Genomic DNA, 26,319 nt, shown 5'->3' on the forward strand with positions numbered 1-26,319 from the left:
TCTCATCCGCAAAGCGTAAGTTAGTAATTAATTCTTCTTCCGCCAATACTTATGGTACTTTCGTAACCTTCTAGAGCATCCCTCAATATCCTTTAAAGGAGATATTGAAAAGTGTTGGTGAAAGTAGGGAGCCTTGTCTCACTACGAATGTGGTTTTAAACCATTCTCTAATAGTAGGCCTATTGGTGAAATACACCGCACTTGTAATGGTTCTGGGTTATTTTAATTTTGTTTTTATTAATATTGTATTTTTCCATTGTCGAAAGCCTTCTTGAAATCAACAATGTTAGGCCTATGAAAGAGATTGTGTTGGTGTTGAAGGTCTTTCTCGCAGAGTCTCCTGAGACTTAGGATTAGTTCTGTTGTGTTGCGGTCTGCTTGTTCCTTTGATAGAATTTTGTCTGCTGGTGGTTTTAGAAGGATTAAAGTATATTTTTTAACAAGACATAGCTGGGATGGCTTATGGGGCTAACAGTAGGCATACGGTAGCTTTTGCATTTGTCAATTGCCTCTCTTTGGCAGAAGGATGATGAGTGATTGGCTCCAGGGTTTGAGCCATTCTCTTGACTGCCGAATCTAGTTGCAACAGTAACAGTGCGCAAAACCGAATTTTCCTTCTCTTCCAGGCTAGAGGCCATCCACGAGGTTTTGTTTTAATAGACAGGCCACTTGACTATTTATACTTTGTCTATCCAATTCATTTTGCGTTCAGCTCTCACAGCCATAAAAGATCTCGAAAACTACAGTGCTGCATTTGGCTTTATGCCACTATTCTAATTTGCAAAGTTTACACACACTATAAGAGGCCAGATATTAAAAAACAAATCTCGTTTAGTACGCTTCACGATCCATTGTTATGCTTATTGCTTCATTATTTGTCTATACTTGCTAAGGTATTTTCCCGTCAAGATTCATGCAGCCTCTGGTGGTGTTTCCTCACCAAGTACCCTATATCTTGTCAACACAAATAGGCTGCAGAATTCAGCTTGGAAAAATTAGGTAGGCTTATACCTGAAGTCGTTTCTTTACCTATAACAGGGGTTCTCAACCTGTGGTTCGCGACCCCTTTGGGGGTCAAATGACCATATGCCAGGGGTCGTCTAAGACCGTCGGAAAATTGTTTTTCCTTTTTTCATTGAAAGTTGTTTTTTTTCTTTTTTTTTTAAGTTTTTACCATGTTTCAACCAGCCTATATGTACCGTGCTTGGTCTGCATTGACATTTGTAATACTGGAGGAAAAGGACAATACTTAGATTACATTATTACAGCACAAATTATGAAACGACCATCAAGCATCAATAAAGTTATGAGTTATGATTGGAACCGAATTCTTTACTAAATTTAGTGCCATTTCATTATCTAATGAACTGCTAACATGAAAAAAAATTGATATGTCTGTGCTATTATCAATTAGGTAATTCAGGAAATATGATATCTTATCCATTTCCAATATTTAGCATACAGACTGATGAATCCACAGACATAGTAAAAGTTCACAATTACTGATTTTCTTGAGATATACACATAACAGCGATTATAAAGATTATCCCGAGCTACTATCCGGTGCACCCATATATTCAATACTAGCTTTCAACTAGGGATCTTCAATTAGTGTCTGGAATTTCCCCTTTTTGTCAGCATATATCATTAGCTTTCAATAATACATTAACAAACACCAGTTATCTAAGATGTAGAGGCAACAAAGATTGATGCAGGTTTAAAACTTATATTTTTTATTTCCTTTTATATTAATAGTAAAACTGCTGAAACATATAATTATAATTAAAGTTTTATAATTTAAAAAAAAACAAAAACAAGTCAATAGATCTTTCCCTAGTAGGATCAAACATCATTAACAATTTGTCTTCAAAATAAATAAACCTTAAAGAAGATAAAATAAAAATAATAAAATTTGGTGTAAAAAATATAATTTTACATACAATATTTTTAAACATTTCTTCGTTGTATGGGTACAGTGGACTAGGATTAGCAACAAATGAACAACAGAAATGACAACAATTGTTTTCAAATAGAAAAAGGGAAGCAATACATTGCGTCTGCTCCTGGCATTATGATAAACAAAATGGTAAGGACCTTTACATTCATAGTGCGTAGTAAACGGTCATGGCTTCATTGAATCTAATTATTGGAGGCACTTAGTAAATTCAAAGAAATCACTTATTTGGAAATTAGCAAACAGATAAAAAAAAGATACATGAAATTATAATAAGGATTCAATGTTGAATTGCCTGGTTTCTCAACATTATATTTTATGCAGGTGAATCTATTAAGAAAAATACATAAAAAACATACAATCGTTAATCTAAAACAAGTCAAAGGAACTGAAGGAAAAAGCTAAAAGAAATACACCAGGCAAGATTCAAAGCAAGTTGCAAGGAAAGTCTTGTTAGTAATGAGCAGCTTCAAAATGATTTCAATGTATCAGTCAAGAGCTGAATGAGTTTTTGGCACAATTTAGGCCATGTCGTGCCCTTCAAGAGCTGAAACTAAGATTAGATGGATATTACCATATTATATCAATTGTCTTTCCTTTTCCACTAATTAAAAGTATATTTTTTTGTCACAAGTAGGGAATGATTCAGAACTGAGATTTAAATTTATCTATTGAAGATCCAGTCTTACAATGGGGGAGGAGGACAATGCCATTTTTTAGTGATGGTAAAGTCAGCAAAATGACAACCTTGGATTTCACCCAATTTCATTAGATGCTGGATATGGATACACACAGTGACATTGTTCTATTGATGACAAATGTTTACTCCTCAGCTCTTAATTATTGTTAGAATAAATGTATTATAGTCAACAGCACAACAAATTAGTGCTAATTATATGTGAGGCTAGAGATTTCATGTGGCAATGTAAAAAATAGTTTTAAAGTAATATGATGAATCATATATATGTCAGTGTTAGCTACTGACACACTAAAAACGTATACATATAAATATATACCAATCTATCCAACAAAAATAAAAATGAAAGTTACTAAACATTCATCGAAGACCTATATCTGTACATATACTCTGCAAGTAAAAGCACTAAAAAAAATTTATTCAGGAGATATTCATTATTTCTTTGATTTTTGGCTACATATATGAGAAACTTAAACGTAATTCAATTTAAAAGAAATGGATGGGCGGGATTTCTAACCAATTGCAGCACTGCAAACTTAAAATCATTAATAGCTAAACTGAAGATTATGCTAGAAGCTAACAAAGAACTCATCAAAAACTTTAAAATTTTGTTCAATGATATATACCTATGTACAATTGAACCAGATTAAAATAAACTACATCAGGCAGTTTTGAAAAGTTTAAAATAATCAAAATTATTAACAATGCCCAATCATGTGGAAGACTACACTTTCAAACAATTACACAGCCTGAAAATGATCTTTAGATTTAGTGCAAATTTCTTGGAATAGGTTCAACAGCAACACATTTTTTAGACATTTTAATTGGTGACTAAAAGATATAGACTACACTAAAGCAAATGCTCACTTGTATTCAAAAAGGAAATCACAATTCAAGAAATTTAAAGCATATGATCAAAGCATGATCAAAAAATGTATATAATAGTAAGTAATAAGAAATGAGTATATGGCTAGGATATAAAAGAATAAAATAATAGCTTAAATGCATTTTAAATAAACTACTTGACTTGATTATATTTTATAAAGCAATTGAGATTAAGTATTTAAAAGAAATATGATACCATTCTATGCAAAATGGTGGATGAGATTTCAAATAAGTAATAATGTTTAACAATGAAATAGTAACAAAAAACAAGTCGATAAATGATATAAAGCAAATCAATGTTTAAAAATGTACTCTTAATCTTTCTAGTATTTTGTAACATTTATATATAAAAAAAAATAATATGTTCACAAAAAAATAAATAGATTACATTTAATTAATACATTTTTTAAAAATTTCTTTAAAAAAGTTTGTTAAATGTGCAAATAGATTTGTTACTATAGTTTTTGATAACGGCATTTGTAAAAAGAAAATTCTTTTATAAATAAATTTAGTGGGTTAGAAAACAATTAAAAACATTATTTCAAATATATGAATTTTTAATTATTGAAAACAGTTCCAAAATTATGAATTGTAATTTTTTGATGTGAACATATTTAAAAGTTACATAACAAAATCATTCCAGAAGAAACCTACTTGATACAATACTTGTTAAATTTTGCATTTTTATGTCTTGTTTTGGCATTCTAAAATGCAAGTAGTCTTTGCTTAATGACTCCATGTTATGAGAGACTTAATGACTGAGCCATTCTGTTTCTTGAATGAAAATTTGAAGTATTTAGGCTTAGTTATAATGTACTACAGCATGTAATATTGTTCTGTAATGATAATCAAAGTCTACTTTAGTCTAATTTATTACTGTACTAAATAGTACAGGTAAAGTATAAACTGCATTGAAAAGAAGACTTCAATTTAAAAAATAAAAGTATTTTGAAGTATAAATTCTAAATACATATTTAAAAAAAAAAATTATCAATAACTATAAATAATACAGTACATTATATGGTTAAACAGTGATTTTCCAATCTATGAAAAACAGTAAAAACAATTTCTTTCATGTCAAAAACATACTAGACAACTGCATGGATGTAAACCAAAAAGAAGACTAAGTGAAGATGACCTGTTTTTAAGAAATATACAAACCATAATGATACATTTGTGTAAGAGAGCTGCATTTAGAAGATTTAAGCAGCTCTCACAATATGAACAGGTTCTTGTTATTAAAACAAGTAAAAAGAATCTCACAGAACTGTGACAATAATGTAAATATAACATGTATAAAATAGAGTTGCATTATATCAAAAAATTACTATTTTGAAAGCACATTATATCATAATGTGTGTAAATATAACACAAAATTAAAATGGAATGAGCATGCCTAGAAGATTTCTTTTTAAAATATAAAATCTACACAGGAAAGGTCAAGCCCTAAAAAGATCATGTGACAAGTGGGGCAAAGAGCATGCCGTCAATCAACTTAAGTAGATAGATTTCAAATAGAGCAGAGACATTTTAAATTAAGGACAGTAGAAAATCATCGGATTGTTGCCAATATATATATATACATTTAATGGACTGCACAAAAGTATTTCTTGTAATAAGATAATCTAAAAATCAATTGTTCACAGCTCATTTACATGATCTCTGAAGGAAACACCATGATCATTATTGAAATTCCTTTTTAATAACTTGTGTTTCCAAAATGTAAAACCAGTGCTTTGGCACTTTAGGTGAACCAGTCATGTTATTAAATGTAGGGTGGCAGAGATTTTATATGCCAATTGAAATGATACTACATCTAATCTTAATAAAGAAAATTTAACAATTCAATTTTGACACTGCACACTAAAAAGAATATGTGCATGTAAGCAAAGAATGATGATAAAAAAATAAAGCCAACATTAATAAGGCACTAATATCTGAAAGATAATGGGGTATCTGATATCTTGAAAATTAGAAAAGATAATTTTTTGTAATGATAATGTAATGTAACAATAACATTGTTGAGCATAAAATAGAGATACCTTTAGAAAAATGCAATTGCGAATGTTATTCATTTAACCAACATTATTGTCAAGAATTGTTGACAAACTGCAATGAATTACTGTAATGTTTCCCTGTAAAATTGTGTAGACCATATCATAATTTTTTGTTTTAATGAGGGAAGATAAGGTTGTAATGCACAGATCCACCAAGTGAAACATTAGAACATGCCTAAAGTTGAGAGTTGTCATTCATAATCTGTGTTGCCTCAGCCAGAAGGCTACTTGGTATCTCTATACTTGTACTTTGAGCATGCACCTGGTGGTGGGTCTCAATATTAACACTGGCCTCCTTCAGAACCTGGAGAAATATCAAATATATTTATTTAATTTTAAAAAATTGAATGTAAAATTAAAGTAAATAAGATTCAAAAGTTTACAAAATTAGGCATAATACTTTTTTCTTTATTTACTATCATAATTAGGCTTGCTCAAAACCTTGAGAAATATCAAATACCGGTATATTAGAACCAATTAGAATATATAATCAATTAAACCAAATAAATAAAAAAAAAAAAAAGATTCAAAAGTTTGATAAAATTAGCCATATCACTTTCTGTAGTAAACTGCTGCAATATGTTAATAACAAAAGGGAAGTGAGAAAGTAGTATAGCTTTATGAATTGAGGATTTGATGTAAAAGACAAAGATTTTAAATTTGGAACATGAACATGTTACATGCTAAGTTCAATCAACTCAAATGAGAATATGAAATTTGTTACGTACAGTAGAAGCAGTGGGCCTTTTGATAGTCAAATGACAGCCTTAAAAAATTATTGGTCAAAGAAAAAAACAGATGAAACTTTCATTATCTGTTCCATGAATAAGACTAAAAGGGAAATGTAAGTTGAATCTAGATTCTGTGTGTGTAATATTTCTATTCTTTAAATAAATTGATAGTTGTTTAGCTTACAATTAAATGGTCTTCAACATCAGCTAAGTTTTGATCAATCCAATCCAGTGTTCCAGGCATGTGACAAGCATTTTTTGTTACCATGACTAGCTGACTCACAGACGAAACTAAAGCTGTAAATCTAGAGCACAGTGTTGTTTTTTTAAGTAGGATATTTGAATTATTTTATACATTTAACAATTTTATGACAAACTGTTTTTTAAAAATAGAAATAAAATCATATAAACCATAACAATTATAATGCTTAACCTTTTATTTTTCTTGATGACAATATTTATGAATCTAAACTTAAACCATTAAAACCAAAAGATAATTGTATTACCTAGCTTCTAAAAGTCTTGGGTCCAATGGTGGACTGATTGATTGGACAACTTCATCAACCCTGGGATTGATACGCTTGGCAATGGAAACAATGTCAGTTAAGGTCTCTGGAGTGCGTATGTTAGGAGAGTTGCCCATGGTCATACCAACCAGCTTTTCAGTTAAATTACGGCAAATCTTCAATATGGACAGGCAGTGAGGAAGTAATCCTCTGTGAGTAAAATAGTTAATTAGCATGCCATAGCTATTGTTTACAAGAAACAATGCACCTAGAAATAGATCAAACAAGCTTACTACAAAATGTCATACTTACGTTGCATCATCAACCCATTGCTCATTGCTTAGAAGCTCTTCAAGTTTAGGATTTGTAATCTGGACGTCCCCCAGTTCAACATCCAAGCAAGACTGGCTGCCAACCAAATCAGGTGACTCAATAATAAGATGAGCATCTTGTCTGAAACACAAGCAAATATGTAAATAAATTAAACTCCTTATTTAATAAGAAACTCAACCATTTCTGCCTAACATAACTTGTTAGTATTTTATTATATGGATGGAAATGACAGCACATATGGAAGGGCTTACTAGTGCTGATCTATAAAGCATCTCTACCATTCTGATAGAATGCTTCTTTGATGAACACATCAAAATTTTCAAAATAGAAGACTCTTGCATTACCTAACCAATACTCCCTAGTCAACTAAAAGAGGAGAAATCGATTTGGTGTCCAATTATTTAAGGATGTGATTAAAACATATTATTTATGAAAGACTTAAATGTTGACTATGTTATGTGGGAGACAGTTAACAAAGTGCAACATAGCCCATTGTATTGCAGTCTGACTAAAGAGAACACAACCAATAAGAATTAGCTTTTGTCAAGAATTACCCTTGTCAGACAAAACTTGTGCGTAAAGTAGCCACAAAAGTTGTATAACTGTTTTATGCTAGAAATGAGAGTTTTACTCACTAATTAATATTGTATTTACCAAAATATTTGTAAATATACTTTTGAAAGCTATTACAATTTTTTAAAGTTTATTTTTGTTGTTGTTTAAAAATATATTTACCTGGATTCTTTATTGTGCTGCTCTGTTATGAGGTCAACTTTCTTACATTTGTATTTGATCAGAATGAGCAAACTAATTAATGCAGCCACAAATATCAATGCCAAAACACCAACAGCTATACCGACAACAAGTTCCATCATGAGAAAACTAGAACAGAATAAACATTATATAATTATACACTAGGCCAATGTGTCTCAGCCAAGTGGTAATCTTTGAGAAGCAACTTGTCGGTCCCAAGCCAGGGTAAAAGAAGAGGGTTGGGCATGAGGCTAGCAACCTCACCATTTAAAAAATTACAACACTACAGAAACCACAGCAAAAAAGTAAAAAATAAACCTTGATCAAGAGGATTCCTCTCAAGAAGAGTTCATAACACACACCCACAACAGTGAAAGCCTATGGGAAGCTGGTATGCCATTATAAAACTCCATTTCAGTGTGGGCTTGCGAGATTCAAATCTCTCTTGCAGAGTTGCAAAAGCACTGGAAAGATACCCTGCTGTTATGCGTTCTGCATGTATGTTACCATACAGGTTGAGAATTTGTGGTTTCTCAGACCTGTTGAGACAAGGTCAGCAAGTCTGGGGCAATCTAAAAGAATATATGAAACATGGTTTCTTCTTTCTCCCAGCAGTGTGAATTTAAGTTTTTCCTGAGAAATGCAAAATATGACCCAAAAAATTGAAATCTCTTTGTGGAGTTTTGTGCCTTTACTGACCAAGTCATTAGTGGTACAGTATTTTCACACAAAATAATTTACAATACAACCTAGACTTCACCCGATGGATTGACAAACAACCAAACAGACTTTATCAGAATAGTAAAAAATCTGGGAGCAAGAGATAATCACAACCTGACTATAAAAACTGCCAAAAATAAAGGAGATCTATCACAGTGCAGCAACTGGCAATGAAGCATACTTCTCTCAATTCCCAGCAAAGTTCTGACTCACTTCACCCTGGATAGATAAAAAGAATCTATAGACAAAAAACTGTAAAGAGCATGCAGGATTTCGACAGGATAACTTATGCACGCATCACACAGCCTCACTCCACATTATGATAGAGCAAGCACAGAATGGCACTCCTCCCTTTATTTAACCTTTGTGGACTTTGAAAAAGCATTTGACAGCATGGACAGAGAAGTCACATATAGAAACGGATGAGACATTATGGTAAACCAGATAAATTCATCCATATTATCCAACATTAAATGAAGACTCAAACTGCTAAATAATCCACAATGGAAAATTGATGAACTCTTTTGAAAAGAAGACAGGAAGGCTGCATAATCTGCATACTATCCTCAGCAATATTCCTTTTGGTAATGACTGGATAATGAGAAGGTCAATAGCTGACATCACAGACATACAATTGACAAAACAGCTAGAAGAGCTGGATTTTGCATCTATGACATCTGCTTTCTATCACATAAACTACAACACACTCAGACAAAACAAGCTTGCAATAGAAGCAGAGAAGACTGACTTAAAAATCAACAAAAAGAAAACTGAAATGATGAGAATAAATAAAACCCAAGAAACATAACTACAGTTCCAAGGAGAAAACTTAATAGAAAAATTTTTGTACTTTGACTACCATGGAAGCATCATAAACAAAGAAGGGGATCAGATGCAGATGTCAAAAATCAGATTAACAAGGTTAGACATGGATATAACACAATAAAATCTGAATCTTCAACACAAATGTGAAAGTGCAGTTCTTAAACTCTCTATATATATCTTTTGTATGTCGCAGAGACTTGTACTGCAACAAGTAACAATACATTGACACAAAAAATGCTTTGCATCTTATAATTGGTGTCAGATGATCAAACAAAACCTCAAACTACAGCTTATGGCAAACACAACTAGAACAAGAAATCAAATGATGCAAATGGAGCTGGATTAAGCACACACCAAATTATGACCAATGCGAAGAACCGTGCAGACAATATTGCAGACTGAGACAGGCTCTAGATTGGAACCTACAGGGGAAGAAAGAGGCTACTAGACAAAGAAGAAATAATGTCAAGATGAAAATGGACCCAAAGGGGAATAGCCCAGAACAGTCTGATGACGATATTCGAAAGAACTGTTGTGGTCCTAATCCTTTAATGATGCTCCACAGGGAGTCAATTTATTAAAATGATTATGGTGAATTGAGCATATTTGGTTAAAGAAAAATTATTTATAAATATTATAAAATAATCAAAATGTTTTAATGACATGATTGATAATTGTTGATTGTCATGTATCAATTTAAATAAACCAAAATCTAGTTTAAAATAACTTATATTTATGTCCAGTACAGAAATACCGCACACACAAGTGTCAAGAATTACCCATGAGTCATCACATCTGGTGACATCTTGACATCTGGCGTGGAGTATTTGGATTGGCTAAAGCAAGCGTTAGGGGTGGAGTTAAGAAGATGATTTGGAAGGGGCTAAGAAAATGTGGAATCTTGAGACTTTAGTTGTGGAGAAAATTTCATAGAGATAAGATGTATTTTAGTTTTGAGTTGTAACTCGAAGTAACAAGTCTTGTATTTTATTAGATCTAGTATTATTCTGAATATATTTTATTATTGAGCTTTGAAAGAAGATATTTATTTGATAGTCTATTTTGTATATTCTGTACATACAGTGATTCCCAGTTATTGAATTAAATTTCTGTAATTGAATTAAAAGGATCTTCATTTATTGAATCTCTAAGATAGTATTTAGATCTAGAGATATATATCTACAGAATCCCTAGTACGTCACAGTAACTTCTTGTAACATCTGACATCTCAAGAAAAGACCTACTAAATGTTAGCACCAATGACAAATAAGCACTTTCAACTAACAAGAGAAAGAAGTAATTGTGATATCTGGCACCTCCGCAAATCCAACGAATTGTGGCAAAGATCGTTAAAGATCTTGTGGAAAATTTTTCTCATTTTCTTCAATTTACAGAACAAAGTTCTTCAAGTTGAAATCAGAGATCTACTGTGTCATAAGGTCAGTTTACACATTGTTTTATCGATATCAAATCTAAAGTATAGATCTAAGATCGAGTCTATCGTCTTGACTCTCAAGATCTGCTTACATATTATCAGCACAGTAGATAAGACCAGTTTAATTTAGCAGGCATTTATCAGTAGAAACATTTCTACTAAAAAATTTGATCGTATGACATGACATTACTAGATCTACAAGAGAATTGTATTCAATTACTACAATTTATTAACTCAAGTAGCACCTTATCTTATCTTATATGATACAGACGTTACTTCAAAAAAGAAGATGATTATGTCCTACGCGTCATGCATATTAACCAGAGACCTAAATTCTGCCAAGTCACTGGTTTTCCTGGCTAGCTCAGGCAACCCATTCCATGCTCTAATAGCGCTAGGGAAGAAAGAGCATTTGTACAAATTTGTCCAAGCATATGGAACAAGGAATGTGCCTTTATCTTTGCGTCTTTCTGAGTATTTTATTAAATTTTGTTATTGTATTTATGATTCAGTGTTTTATGTATAATTGCTACTTTACTTTTAAGTCTTCTATCCTGAAGGCTTTCTAAATTTAGTTATTTTACTAAAGGTGTTACTCTAGTCAAATGTGAATATTCGTTTATTATGAATCTCACTGCTCTATTTTGTGTATGTTCCAGTTTCTTAATGTTTTCTTGAGTTGAGGGGTCCCAAACAGAGGATGCATATTCTATTATTGGCCGAACCAAAGTTAAATAACATTTTAGTTTTATGTTCTTATTTGATTTAATAGAAATTTCTTTTAATAAACCCTAATGCTTTGTTTGATTTTTTGATAGTTTCATCAATATGGGGATTCCATGACAGTTTTAATTTATTATAACACCTACCTATTTTGCATTTTAAGTCTGTGTTACTGGTTTAGCATGAATAAGATTTATAGGTGGAATTAATTTTAGTTTCATCTTAATAACTGACATGTTTCTGGGTGAAAAGACATGCTCCAATTTGATTCCCATTTCTGTAATTCATCTAATTATCTTTGTAAAATTTCTGTATCTTGTGTTGTTTTTAATGTTCTATATATTATGCAATCCTCTGCAAATAATCTGAGTTTTGTTCCCGAACTAATGCAATTTGATAAATCATTTATAAATGTAAATTAAAAATAGACTAGTAGTGAGCCTACTGAAAAAGAAAGCTTGTTTGCCTGATGACGTATATTAACATAATATTTCTACTTTGTTAGCCTGATACAGCATATCAACATTTAATATTACTTTATTAGCAGCTTATTAGCCTATTAGTACTATTACAGTCTACGGCTATGTTACATTTACATGTTACATGTAACACCTCCACAACTTCAGTAGTACTTCTGCTGTCAAAGTTTATAAAGTTCTAAATGTGGATTGCGATTTCTATATAGAGTAGTTTATGCTATTCAGACACCTATAGGCCAAAATATCAAAGTTTGACTTTGACAGTGCATTATTTGACAATGGTTCAACATAGAAAAGAAAATGAAGTATCAAAATCTTCTTTAGTTTAAGGAGAATAAGGATGACTACTTATATTTGTACCCCTAAACTATATTTGTTATTATATTTAAGGTCAAAGAGGCCATGTGTTTTCATTTAATTCAGACAAATTTGACCCACATTATTTGATTCCGGACACCATAATTTATTTCAGACAGTCTCTATATCTAGGCATCAATAAACTCAGATTTTAATTCTATATTAACATTAACTAAATTTTAAGATCCCCAGGCATAGCCCCTCACATGAAATCATTAAGATGTTTTCAAATTATGCATAAATACGAACACAAAAAATTAAAATATGAACACATTCTACCAAATTAGGTCACTGGGATAGTGACTACTACACAGACTTTTAGATGTGTGATGAATGTTTGTGTTTTTTGTTTATTAAATTAATTTAATAAATTTCTAATACAGATGATCTTTTGTAGTATAGTACAGGTTAGGATAGACATTCTTGTCTAAATAGCTGAATCCTTTATATTCTCTCTTTAATCTAAAATCTAAATCTAGGCGTTTAACTTCATTCAAACGTACCAAACTCTTTCAAAACATTTGCCCATTTATTCTCTATTAAAAAAAAAAAAAAAAAAAAAAAAAAAAAATATAAGATCATTAACATTGATGTCCAAAACTGGTTGTTTGAAATAAATTTTGGTAAGAAAATCATAATTTAATTCAAACACACTATTATTTTTTTTTTGGGAAGGAATCAAACAATTTTGCTTATGAATCAAATAAATCAGCTCCAAAAACAGAATTTAAATATTGCCGGGATCATTAGCATAGATAGACTAGTATAGACTTAGCCAATAAATAAATATCTAGATTAGTCTTAACGGTACTTGAACCCTAGGCTAGGAAGAGCCTCAGGTAAAGTCATCCTGGTAACATAGGAAAAAACAACCTGACTTACAAATTTGAAATTCTTTTTTCTTACATAAAAAGATATAGTAGTATATTTATTTCGGACATTACATGAATTCGGACATTCGCTGTTTTTTGTGGTCATTAAATAATTATTTTAATATGTATTATAAAACTAGCGCGCTGTATAATGTGCTTGTCCATTTTCCAATGATTCTGACCCAATTTCCTTCCATTTAGCTGTCTTTTTATGTAAGAAAAACGAATTTCAAATTTGTTAGTCAGGTTGTTGTTTTTCCTATTTTACCCGGATGACTTTACCTCTTCCTAGAGTTAAGACTATATTTTTTGATTGGCTAAGTCTATACTAATGAGCTCGGCAATATTTATTCTGTTTTTGGAGCTAATTTATTTGATTCATAAGCCAAGTTTTCTAATTCCATACCAAAAAAAAATTAATACGGTGTCCGAATTAAATTACGATTTTCTTACCAAAATTTATTTCGGACAGCCAGTTTTGGACATCAATAAAAATGATCTTATATTATATTTGTTTGTTTGTTGTTGTTTTTTTAAATAGAGAATAAATGGGCAAATGTTTGGAGTGAGCTTGGTACATTGAATGAAGTTAAATGCTTAGATCTAGACCTACTAGATAGATCTAGATTTATATAGAGAGAATATAGAGGATTCAGTTAGGCAAGAATGGCTATCGTAACCTATAGGGGCCTACATATACTACAAAAGATCATCTGTATTAGAAATTTATTAAATTAATAAACAAAAAAAAACACAAACATTCAACACACATCTAATCATGCAAACCCAAAACATTCAACACACATAAAATAAGTCTAAAAGTCTGTGCAGAAATCACTATTCCAGTGACCTAATTTTGGTAGAATAAGTGTGTTCATATTTTTATTTTTTGTGTTTGAATTTATGCATAGTTTGAAAACATCGTAATGATTTCATGTGAGGGGCTATGCCTGGGGATCTTAAAATTTAGTTAATGTTAATATAGAATTAAAATCTGAGTTTATTGATGCCTAAATATAGAGACTGTCCGAAATAAATTATGGTGTCCGGAATCAAATAATGTGGGTCAAATGTGTCCGAATTAAATGAAAACACACGGCCTCTTTGACCTTAAATATAATTTATATAACAAATATAGGTTTGGGGAACAAATATAAGTAGTCATCCTTATTCTCCTTTAACTAAAGAAGATTTTGATACGTCATTTTCTTTTCTATGTCAAACCATTGTAAAATGCGCTGTCAAAGTCAAACTTTCAAATTTGATAGGTGTCCGAATAGCAAACTACTCTAGATCTAGATCTAGAATAGCTAAATTTTTTAAATGGAAGGAAATTGCGTTAGAATCATTGGAAAATGGACAAGCCCAAGCACATTATTTATGATTATATAGCGCCCTAGTTTCATATTAAATATCAAAATTAAAATAAAGTAATAAAGATGTAGATATAGAATCTAATTAATCTAATTAAATTGTAAATCAGTTGAATCAGTCATGACCACAAAAAATGAAAAGCAGCGAGTTGAGCGAGTGTTCGAAAAACTACTCTATAAACTAGTCTACATTTCCTTGTACCTGTTAATCTAATAGTAATAGATCTAGTCAGTGTTTCTATACGGATAGAATTAGAGTCTATATAGAGTCTAGATCTAGATAGATCTAGCCAATCTAGATCTAGTGATTCTAGTCAATTACCTATCTTATATTTATATAGTTAATGGCGTCTTGCGGATGTAAACACAAGAGTTCAAGAGAGATAACAACAATAACTTCCGTAAAATTTAACTTAAAAGTGAAAGTAGGTCCTTTTTCATTTGCCACTAAGCATTCAAACGTGTCACACTCACAAAGGCTCACAAAGAACTTCTAGAGAAGAGGAATAATAGATCTAGATGTAGATCTATTATAAAATGCTTTCAAATTTCAAAATACCATCAGAAGAATGGATTACATATCATATCTATTCAGAAGAAAATTATTACGTGTGTTAATATTCGGCATTTTTGTTACATTTTTGATTGCTTCTGTTTGGGGCATTCTCATCGTGTTTGAAAAAGATGGACTTTCTTGTAACTGTCAATCTCAGGCTGATAATGAAAGTTAGTCATGAATCACATCAACTCAATATTAATCGATTATCATTTAATATAGTAGATAAAAAATATAGATGTACTTATTACTATTAGTTAGATCTTATACGGTACCTCATGAAGCCATGGCATGGATGGTGCTCAATGAAGTCAATGGTGGCTGAGTGTTAAAGCCTTTGGCTTAAGAACCTTGTCACAGCTGTGTGATTATTTTGTTTGGTTTTTGTTGTTGATACAAATAAGATAGTACGATCTCTCACGTGCTGGACCTGGAGCAGACTATGACAGTGATGTATAGACACCCAGACAGAGACATTAGTTGACACCAACACTACAAAGACTCGAGAGGAAAAATAAACTTGCAAACAATAGGGCTCGAAATACCACGGTCAGTGATACCGCCAGGACACACCGCGGATCTTTAGATTTATGTAGGGAAAATGTGGTACTAGCAGAGTCCGGGTGACAAGACAATAATTAGAGAATAAATTAGACATAGCTTTTATTAAGGACTATAAAGTCAGAAACAGTTTGAGATAAGGGGGAGACGACTCAAACACGGCTAGGTGCTGGACCAGACCGATGTTGTAGAAGTCGATGTCATATTGGGATATACGAATTGTGTTGTGGTTGTTAGATACAGGGACAGTATCAGTGCTTTTCTTAAGGACACGCGGTAAGACGAAACTATTAATCTTTTCTTTAATGCATGTAGGAAGTTATGAGTTGATTCATTGATTAAGTACTCGGCTATTTGTAAGTGTCTGTCAACTTATATCTAGGTGACGGTCAGAGACGGTAGATTTATACAAGTACATATAACATCAAGACTATACGGACTGTGACGTAGGCTCCAGGATCCGTGCTAAGACAAGAGAAAGAGAGAGAAACTATCCGGTGCTGCTTGCTATTTGTACCCAGCATCGATTTATACGTAACTATGTTGTTTTAGCCTTTCATGATTAGATAACTCTGAATTTTTGGTACCATTATTCATTTCTAATATCATTTCTTATGTGTTTGTATTCATTACATTGTTTTATCTACTTAATTAATTAACCAAATTAATCACATTATTATTTCAATTATATCCAATTTTGGTGGTTAATATATCAATAATTAAACACCTGCTTTAATGACACTATTGTCCTAATTTGTCACATTAGACATTGTTGTGCTATTCGTTTCATCGTCACCTTTTTGTATTAGTTTCAATCATTATAACTAGTTGGCTAGACACGGCGAGAATCATCCTAGACATCTTGCCATCAAGAGCTGATAAGCTGATATTCAGTTTCTTGACAAACCTAGGTACTACTAGTTAGTACTAGGTAACTAGGAGTACCTAGTTTGAATCCCGTTGACGACTGGGATTTTGAAATTAGGGATCTTAAGGCACCTGCCTCTGAGTCCACCCAGCTCTAAAAGTAATAAGTAATAATACCTGACATTAATCGAGGAAAAGTAATTCATCTAGAATCTATAGTATTATATAGTTCATCCATCACAGTTCGATGATAACCACTTTTGTCAACCAGGGGGGCTGAAAGCTTTGCACTGGAGTTTTGTGCCTCCTCACGTGACTGGTGATACCTATAGATTACTATAGATATATGATATGAGCCTGAAATGTTGGGCTGCATACTTGACAGGTTATGCCAGCTGGAGCTAGTGTCTTTGGCCTCTTTTTTCTGACGCTTTTCTTCTGCTAGCGCTGTTCTCCTGTCACAGCGCGACGCCATGATGCTGGGTCAATGCGGAAGGCTTTCAGAGAAGCTTTGAAAGTATCCCTAAAGCTTTTTCTTTGTCCACCATGTGAGCGCTTTCCTTCCCTTAATTGACCATACAGGAGTCATTTAGGGTTGCAGTGGTCTTCCATTCTGCAAATGTGTCCTGCCCATCGCAGCTGGGATTGCATCAGGATTGTGTGGATGCTTTGCAAGCCTGCTCTTCGAAGGACTTTTTTTAAGTTTGTTAAATTTTCTTCAATCATCTCATACTTTTCTAATTTTGGGCTTCATTTCCTTTACTTATCAAAACAACATGAACAATACAATTTTTGCTTTTGAGTAAGACAATCATCCAAGAAAGTAATTTTCATCATTGGGCATAATTGTGTAGAATCAATCTTTTGACAAGTGGCACACATTATATTTCCTTTTGTTCTTGAATCTTGCTAATACTGTTACTTTTTTTTTCAAAGTTTTTTTTCACTTGAGTGTCACCCTTAGTAGTTGTTCACACCACCTCGCATCTCTTTAGTGGCGCCACTGTCAAGGATGAGTGCAGTGTTTCACATATTCTATAAATCCATAATCTTGATTTAGATGTGTATCAATTTTCCTTGAACATTTATTCAAAACTGATAAAATTGTTTTCTTAGTTTTTTGTTTTTATGTAGGATCTAACTCTATACATAATATATAATAAAACACTTCTATATTTTGATGTTACAGTGAAGTCCTTGAACAAGAAAAGCTCAGGCCATGTAATGTGTATAATTGTACCTTTTAGAGATAGGTTTGAAGAGCTACTGGAATTTGCTCCATACATGAAGACATTTCTAGAAAAACAAGGTGTGGATTATAAACTGATTGTGGTGAACCAGATGGACAGATATAGGTAAACAAATCTTTTTTTATATTTGTTAACCTTGTTCTTATAAATATTATATAAATAAAATGTTCATTTTCAATTCAACATTTGTCTCTTTGGCTAGGTTCAGGTCTTGATTGATATAATTTTTACTTTTTTTTAAAATTTATTTCATTGTTATTTGTTGTAAATTAGTTACAATGAGATAGATATAGTGAATCATTTTAATAGATTACCATATTTTGAAGTATTATTGAAGGCAAAACAATGAACATTTTTTTCTACAAAATATGCCATCGTTATGGCAGCTGGCGTCTTTTTTATTTAATTTTTTTTTTGACATTACAAACACATTGAAAATTGAAATAATTTGTTTACATTTTGGATTAGAAAGCAAATACTTTTGCATTGAAGTACTTCATAAAAAAGGGTTTCAATAAAAAATATTTATTTATTATAATAATAATAATCCTTTACAAATTTATTTTATGCTGATTTTATACATTTTTAAACTATAGATTCAACAGAGCTTCCCTTATAAATGTTGGATTTCTTGAATCAAGAAACAAATGTGACTATATTGCTATGCATGATGTAGATCTTCTTCCTGTCAGTGAAGAGCTAGTGTACTTGTTCCCAGAAGAAAGTCAACCTTACCATTTGGCTGCGCCACATTTGCATCCACTTTATCATTACAGTAACTATGCTGGGGGAATATTACTCATAAGGAGCACAGATTTTGAAAAGGTACTTTAGATTTTGACTAGTTTTTTAGAAAATATAAAACAATTAAAAATCTTTTTACTTAGTTATGTAAATGTTTTTTTAAACACTTAAACTACATACAATTATTTCATTACCCTTGTTGGTATTTAACTCTTTCTCTCCTAATCGACGATACCATTGTTGATTTTGACCTCAATAAAATAAATTAATGTTTAATTTTATAAACTTGACTTTGTGTTATATAAAAAGAGCATGCATTTCCCTTTAATTCTATACCAAATACATTTTCTGATAACAAACAACAAAGCTATTGAAGCTTAATCATAACAGGTGAGTGAAATAGTAATGAGCAAAATGAAGAATTCCTTCGAAACATGGACAAATAATTACGGAGAGAAAGAGTTAAGCAAGTTTTTTAGCATTAAGTGATATTGTAATATGGTTCATTTGTAACAATTTTATATTAAAGAACATTTTTTTTGTTCTGCCTTGTAGTTGAATGGCCTTTCAAACAAATATTGGGGTTGGGGCAGAGAAGATGATGAATTCTTTGTCCGAATGAAAAAGGCAAAATTCACAGTAAGTAATGTATTTAGTTAGTCTTGTTCTGAAACCTGTTTCAGTTTATTGATTTAAACCCCCCAAAAAATCTCTTTTAAAACATTTCACAGCTCCAGCGCCCTGGCAATCTGACAACTGGCTACCAGTCATTTAAACATATACATGATAGAAAGAAACGTCCTAGAGATTATAATAGATTTTTTGATCAGAAAGAAGTGAGTTCCCTTTGTTTTCAAAATGTATTACATTTCTTTGTTGATTAGTTAGATCATCATCACATTAATCAATACAATTTGTTGAATGGTTTCATTATTCTCTCAGAAATATGATGGTAAAAAGTATTAGTGCTACCATATTTGGCAGAGTGCTTTTTATTTACTGACACTTCACAACCAAGAGAAATAAATAAATTTGTCTAAAGCTTGAAGCACTTTTAAGCTGACTTGAATTGAGTTTAGCACAATTAGCCTCTTTTTCTTCCAAAAGACATCCATATCTACCAGGCATTGTTTCTCACAGCACTTCTTTATGACTCTTGACACCTGAGTGTTTTATAGAAAGCATATTTGTCATGCTCAATTGTGGTAAAATATGTATGTCATAGTTTGGTCTGCATAACCACATAAAATAATCCACTCTTTCTTAATCTTAAGACTTGAAGACAATGCCTTATCATTATACAAATCGGCTAAGTGCAACTGAAAAAAAAAGGCTCTAGTTGGATGCATGTCCACCATTGGACTCTAGTACTTTGCTATAGTAGCAAGGAGATGTTCTACTAATAATCATAGAATATTTAAATTATTATTTTTAGACTAGATTTTTTTTTTTTTTTAAATTTTTAAACAAAGGGAAGTTTTTGTTTCTTTGAATAATAATTGGATTTATTATAGATTTCAATAAGTGATATTAGTTTATTTCCAAACAGTTTCTGAAACTTCAATTTTTTATTAAAACTTTTCAAAATAAGATGAAATACAAATGAAAATGCGAGTGGCTACTGAATTTTAATCAATATTTTCAATAAAAAAAGAATTAACAAGAACAATTCTTAAAACAATTTTTGAAATTGTTAATGAACATTTTCAAGATATGGTAATTTTTTTCAAATCTCAACTAATGGCAATGTGCTTGGATACAAAGTGCTCTTTGTGGACATTATCATTAAAACATTGAGCAAAAATAATATATGACCACCCAAAAATAAAAAAAAAATTTTACATGACCACACTGTTTATAAGATTCATATTGAAAGTTCTCAAAAGAGACAAAAAATATTTGATAAAATGTATCTATCCTCCCTACTTTAGAAAACTCGTAGACTAGATAGAGAGACTGGCGTTTCCACAGTCAAGTATGAAGTTGACAGCACACATGATCTCGCTGTGGATGGTGCACCTGTAACTGTGATCAATATCTACCTTGAGTGCAATGTTGATTTTACACCATGGTGCTTGCAGTATGAAGATCACGAAGCTTACCTTAAACAATTGGAAGCTAAGAATCTTTCAAAACCAAAAGTATAGAAACACATGAATTGAATCACTCTGACTGAATTAATTCTTAACATATTTTTTCTGTAGAGTTCCTTCCCTGTTTTTTTTTTAAGTGATTGCAGTTCATTGTAAAAAACAAATTTAATCATTCTAAAAAAAATCCCCTTCACAACCCTATTAAAGCTTGAGAACCATTGATCTTTCATTTTTTGTTACATTTAATGTTGGTCAAGAGCATACTCTCACATGTTGGAATCAATTGTATTGTTTATAATACATTCTTCATCTAAAATTATAATTTATTTATTTCAAAGTTAAATCAAAGTGATGTGGATTATTTGTTTTTCTAATCTCTTACCATGGATTGCTTCAGATGCAGTTCAGAATCTCTTCACAAATCTCAAGTCATGTATTTAAGAAATGCATTTCTTTTTAAGGGCCAACTATCATTTTATAAATGATTAGTCAGAAGCCTTAAAGTTTTTGTTAAATTTAGATTTTGCTAGCATTACATTGTATTAAAATATTTTTCATGTGAAGACCACACTAGACAAATACAAGATGTCTTTTTTTTTTCTAATTATGAAAGACAGAAATGTAATGTTTTATAATAATTGTGTTATTTTATTGCAAAAATAGTTGTGACATTTTTTTTTATTGTTGTTTTTTTTTTTCTTTTTTTTAAATATTGTCAGAAAGTCTAGAAATCAAATATATATATATATTTTTTTTTTTTTGAAAATTCAAAACTGTAATTTTTTATTTTTTTTCTGTGGTCCATATACATTGTTACTGTTGATTTACTCAAAGCTGGAGAATGAAATTTTTTTTAGACCTAATGAAATATATTTTATTCTTGTGTAATATATTTCATTTTGCCTTCAATTTACTCATGATGGTATTACCAGTTAACTTTTTAAAATATATATTTTTGTTTTTCAACTTAGTTGTTGTTATCTACATGTGAAGAGATTCTTATGTTTAAAACAAGGATGTTTAAAGATGGTTATGTTGTTAAGCAGCCTAAGCAAATCAAATTTTATAAATCACCCTGTCAGAAATATTAATCTGTTATTAGGTATGATTAACTGTAAACATTAAGTACATAAAAATGTATTTCTTCAGTTGATCTAAAAACAAAGTATTTACAAAATTCCACCAACTCAGTTGCATCTTTTAGTAAGCTTACAAACAGTAATTCTTTTCATATTTTACAGTAGAATTTCTTATACAGGACATTCATGGGATATTTTTTAAGTCTTTACATGAAGCTGGCCTAATGTTACAGCTAATGCTTAACTTTACAGTGTGTTTGAACATTTTGATTTGCTTTTTTTTTTAACTAGTGTAAGATAAACAGCATGTTCTTTTTTATTAATTATCCTTTGGATCAAGATTTGATTAAGTGCATGTTTTTTCTCTTAAGGCTGTAGCCACTTGTATATAATTTAGCTTTTCATCACTTGTACACTGTCATTAGTTCAGAAAAGCGTCCTTCAAGAGCTTAAAATCCAGAGGACATCAATTTGTTTCTGTTATTTACAGTAATACATGACTGTGTCATCAATCAGCTACTTTTATTTGTATATTACAAATGTTTAGATGTTACATTGATTCTACTGTTATTTTTTTCCATGATACATGCCTAAAATAATATTTTTGGTATATTTCATATTGGGCTTTAAATTCTAATTTGATGAAATCACTGAATTGTCAATGAAAAGTCATTATTATGAACATTGCACTATAAGCAGCATAGATTGTTTTAGTGATAAATAACACATTCTCAGTGTATCCATGCTATTTCGAATATTTTGTTTTCTATAAAATTGCATTGACTATTTAAAAATAATTCATTTTGTTTTACTAATACAAAGATAAGTTATATTTTTTTAAATAACTTATATCCAACTTAGTCATTATGGTGCCTGTCATACATCTGAGCAATCAAATTATTATTGTTAAACATCATGATGTAAACTTCATGTCAAAGTGGCCTCTTTAATATTGATATTTGTGTAGACAGGAGACAGCTGCACATAGGTCAGTCTTCAAACTCAATTACTGTCCATTTTTAATTATTTTATTCATTTGAGCAAGGCTTTTTTTTTATTGAGCAGTAAATATTTTCCTCTTGGCTGTCATGGGTTATCATGAGATGATATAGTTTACTGCTGTGACATGTCCCTTGCAATCAAAAGGAGGTTATTTTAGGGTGCACACACACTCATAAATTATATATTTAAAAAGGCTGATACAAAATTTCAGAATTTTACTCCACAAGTATGAGGTAACTAGTTGTCTCAGGACTAGGTTTTTGCATTTTATTTGTCCTCAGAATAAGTGTTTATTAAAAATAAATAAGTTGGTATTATGTTTGCTATTTTTGTTGTTCAGCTCTGAAGTAAGTATTCATTATCTTTTATTTTGATCAGACTATCTATCTAATGTTGTGCTCTTATTTCACATGATAATAGGCTACTAAGAAGCTCCTGATTGAAGATAAGAACATTCTTATTTCCTTAATGCAGAAACATCACCTTAGGGGTTTTTTTTTTTTTGTTTTTTTTAGTGGGTTAGTTTTGATTCAAAATAAACCAGATTAGCAACATAGAAGGCTATGAGTGACTTGGTTCTGATTCAACATAGAAGGCTATTAGTTGGGTTGGTTCTGATTCAACATGGTTTTCATCAGCTCCGTCTTTTTGCTGTTATCTACCACTACTTTTTTTATTTGCTTCATATTCTGAGTCAAAGCTTCATTCCAAGCAGATTAATCTTGAGCTTGTTATGATACAATTTGTTCTGGGCTATTTTATTGTGATTAGGATGGTCATTAGGGCACAATTAACAATTGAACAATTTCACATGTCTTTGTCCTCAGCTGTTCTCACTTCTTTTTATTGTACTTTCTTCTTTGTTGTCATCAAGTACTGTGCAGTGTAGGGGGTGGTCTTATATCACCTGATTGTATTATCTAAGCCATATGTTGTTTATAATGCTTATCTACTCATCCCAAAGGGGAATTACATTTGTAACTTTTACAAAACTTTACATTTGTTTTATGTTTTCATGTGAAATATTGCAAAATTGATTAAGGTTTAATCTTTTCTTTTCAAATTCTGTTAATGTGGGTACATAATAATAAAGTAAAAATTCTAACTGTATTATCTATAATGTTTTAGCAACATGATTCTAAGTGTTAATGCATGTTAGGAGGGTTAGGGTTAGGGTTAGGCTTTGGTGATTTATTCTGACTGTTAAAATGATGTTATATTTATGATAGCTTTAATGTTTTGGAAGATTAAATATGACTTTCTCCAATGAAACTAGAACACAGAATGTATTCTTACAGCCACATCTTAAATATGTTTTCTTTTAACTTATATATTGATTAGAACTGAGCACAAACTCAAAGTTTATTTATTTATTGAAAACTATTCTGCTGAATATTTATTTGGTTTCAATAAAAAAATTTAGCAAATTAGGATGTTTTATCATTACTGTTATTTTTTTTTAAAGTAATAATCAGTACTATAAAAATATAATTAGTAAAGTAAAAAAAAGTAAGTTCACCTTTCAGACCATGCGGTATATTGGCCAGATGTGGTATGAAGGGAGAGTAACCCTTGAGGGATTACGGGCCTAAAGTGTGCCGATGTGCCAAAAACTCAAACTCAATGTGTATAAATCATTTAATGCCTATTAGAGAAATTAAAGAAATATTAAAAAACACATGAACATCTATATCTTAAATGTTTGCAAGCATTTATTTGTTGCTTTTCATCGTTCACTTTCAGGCTACAGTTACTTTTTAAAAAGATACATACAATGTCAAGGACAGTGTTGTTAATACAATTTATTTTTAGAAATAATGGACGGAGTTAAACAAAAAAATAAATTAAGTATTTATTTTCAAGCACATTAGATTTAGAAAAGTAGAAATATAATTAGTTCAATCTAAAGAATAGAGGTCTATTGAAGAGCTGTTCTATTCATAATTTCAAATATTAACTGACAGGTGCATAAGAAATAATTTCTAGATTGTGTCATAACAATTTGACACATTGAACACACTAAAAACAAAAAAAGTATTTAAAAAATGAGACATTGATAAAAACAAATATTAACATTCTTTTTTACATATATTAATAGTATAGCTTTTGTTTTATAATGAAAAAAAAAAGTTAGTTGATAACCTCTCATTCAATTTGTAAATGACTTTTGAATGTTTCATTGTAAAGTTGCCTTCTAATTGACAATGGACTTTTATTTTTCATTTGGTTTCTATTTTTAAAGCCATTGTTGAAAAGATTTAAATATAAAATACAATGACAACTAGTGAGCATGTAGAAGTGTGTACAGATTGTCTAAGAAGAGTTAGGAGCATGCTGAATGTCCATTGTTCCACACTTTTCTGTACTGCCTCATGAGACCTCCACTTCCTGGTTGGGGGTTGCTTTCCTTTTTGGTTTGGGCAGAAGACTGAGTTGTTGGATTTTATCCTCAAAGGCTCTTAGGATTTGCTGAAGTCAATGAATGAGATAAGCAGGAGGTCAAAATTAGTGACATATTAGTACTTTATAATTAGTACAGTAATTAAATAGTATATTATGTACTATGTGTTTCACATTGAAATCTGTTGTGTACTGTTTGAAGTAAATCAAAATGTTATTTCACTAATTGTCATCAGGCAAGATTTGGAAGATACAATAACATTGATCATGTTTTGGATTGAAAGAAAAAAATTATAAAGATATTATGAAAATATATGCATGATTGCTTCTACCAAAAAAAAAAAAAAGAATGCACATTATTTTCTAAATTTCGCTCTTTCTTTATTTCTGCCATTTATTCTCCTTGTCTCAACCCCAGCCTAGAGTAAGAAATGTTATGTGTAACTTCTTTTGTTTTTTCGTAATATTATTACTTACAGCATTGCCGACACTTTGTGCAATTTCATAAGGTGTCTGTCCATTCTGAAAGTAACATACTTTTTATTGAATGACATGTATTACTAAGTTCATTTTCTTAAACCTAAATAGTTTGAAAGCTTTGAGCTCAGTGATACCGTAATAATGACAAGTTGATCTAACCTCATTCTTTTCGTATATATCTGCTCCTCGTGCCAAGAAAAATTCTACGAGTTTTGGCTTTCTACGGATGATAGCATTCAACAAGGGAGTGAAGTTATTATAGGCTTTCGATGACATGTTAGCTCCCCTTAATTGAAGACTTGCTGCCAGTTCGTAAGCTTTAGCATCCGGTGTCATGTTGGCTAAAACAAATAGAAAGATTTTTGAAATCCAAAAATTAATTAGGGAGATGGTTGAATTATTTATTAATGGATGCCTTATTCATTGTATTTTTAAATATTAAAAAAAAATAAATGTATATTTCGTTTTTTCCCACTGCACATTTGTTCTTAAACAATTTAGTGCTAATGAAGAGAGACCGACATGGCCTAAATCAGTGATGCCCAAAGTACGGCCCGCGGGCCGGACGTGGTTCCATCCGGCCCGCC

General features: G+C 31.1%; 3 protein-coding genes across 9 annotated transcripts in view; 1 reads left to right on the forward strand and 2 right to left on the reverse strand.

The window, feature by feature from the left end:
* On the forward strand, positions 1–24,671 carry LOC106059572 (beta-1,4-galactosyltransferase 7-like). Of its 5 annotated transcripts, XM_056030324.1 has the most exons (7): positions 1–15; positions 10,647–10,900; positions 17,874–18,039; positions 18,531–18,759; positions 19,234–19,317; positions 19,410–19,514; positions 20,610–24,671. In XM_056030324.1, exons 3-7 carry the CDS (start codon positions 17,909–17,911, stop codon positions 20,823–20,825), a joined length of 765 nt encoding a protein of 254 aa, XP_055886299.1. In that variant the 5' UTR covers positions 1–15; positions 10,647–10,900; positions 17,874–17,908; the 3' UTR covers positions 20,826–24,671. The 5 variants fall into 5 exon arrangements, with proteins under 5 accessions (XP_055886299.1, XP_013072692.2, XP_055886291.1 ...); XM_013217238.2 differs by lacking the exons at positions 1–15; positions 10,647–10,900 and adding an exon at positions 15,139–15,426; XM_056030334.1 differs by lacking the exons at positions 1–15; positions 10,647–10,900 and adding an exon at positions 15,564–16,351.
* On the reverse strand, positions 1,711–15,065 carry LOC106059571 (transmembrane protein 98-like). 2 transcript variants are annotated; one of them, XM_056030360.1, is made up of 6 exons: positions 15,023–15,065; positions 7,899–8,045; positions 7,143–7,283; positions 6,831–7,040; positions 6,509–6,629; positions 1,711–5,897 (listed from the first exon to the last, which is right to left on the reverse strand). In XM_056030360.1, the coding sequence occupies exons 2-6, from the start codon at positions 8,036–8,038 to the stop codon at positions 5,769–5,771; spliced, it is 741 nt and encodes a 246-aa protein (XP_055886335.1). In that variant the 5' UTR covers positions 8,039–8,045; positions 15,023–15,065; the 3' UTR covers positions 1,711–5,768. The 2 variants fall into 2 exon arrangements, with proteins under 2 accessions (XP_055886335.1, XP_013072690.1); XM_013217236.2 differs by having other exon boundaries at positions 14,903–15,038.
* The window catches only part of LOC106059573 (fibronectin type 3 and ankyrin repeat domains 1 protein-like), a 20,819-nt gene continuing 19,046 nt past the window's right edge, over positions 24,547–26,319 (reverse strand). For both annotated transcript variants that reach the window (XM_013217241.2, XM_013217242.2), the window contains exons 8-10: positions 25,892–26,073; positions 25,730–25,774; positions 24,547–25,321 (exon numbers count right to left, since the gene is read on the reverse strand). In XM_013217241.2, the coding sequence (XP_013072695.2) occupies positions 25,223–25,321; positions 25,730–25,774; positions 25,892–26,073 (326 nt within the window). In that variant the 3' untranslated portion in view covers positions 24,547–25,222. The remainder of the gene's footprint in view (positions 25,322–25,729; positions 25,775–25,891; positions 26,074–26,319) is intronic.

This window comes from Biomphalaria glabrata, chromosome 1, assembly GCF_947242115.1.
Source record: "Biomphalaria glabrata chromosome 1, xgBioGlab47.1, whole genome shotgun sequence".
NCBI lineage: Eukaryota > Metazoa > Mollusca > Gastropoda > Planorbidae > Biomphalaria > Biomphalaria glabrata.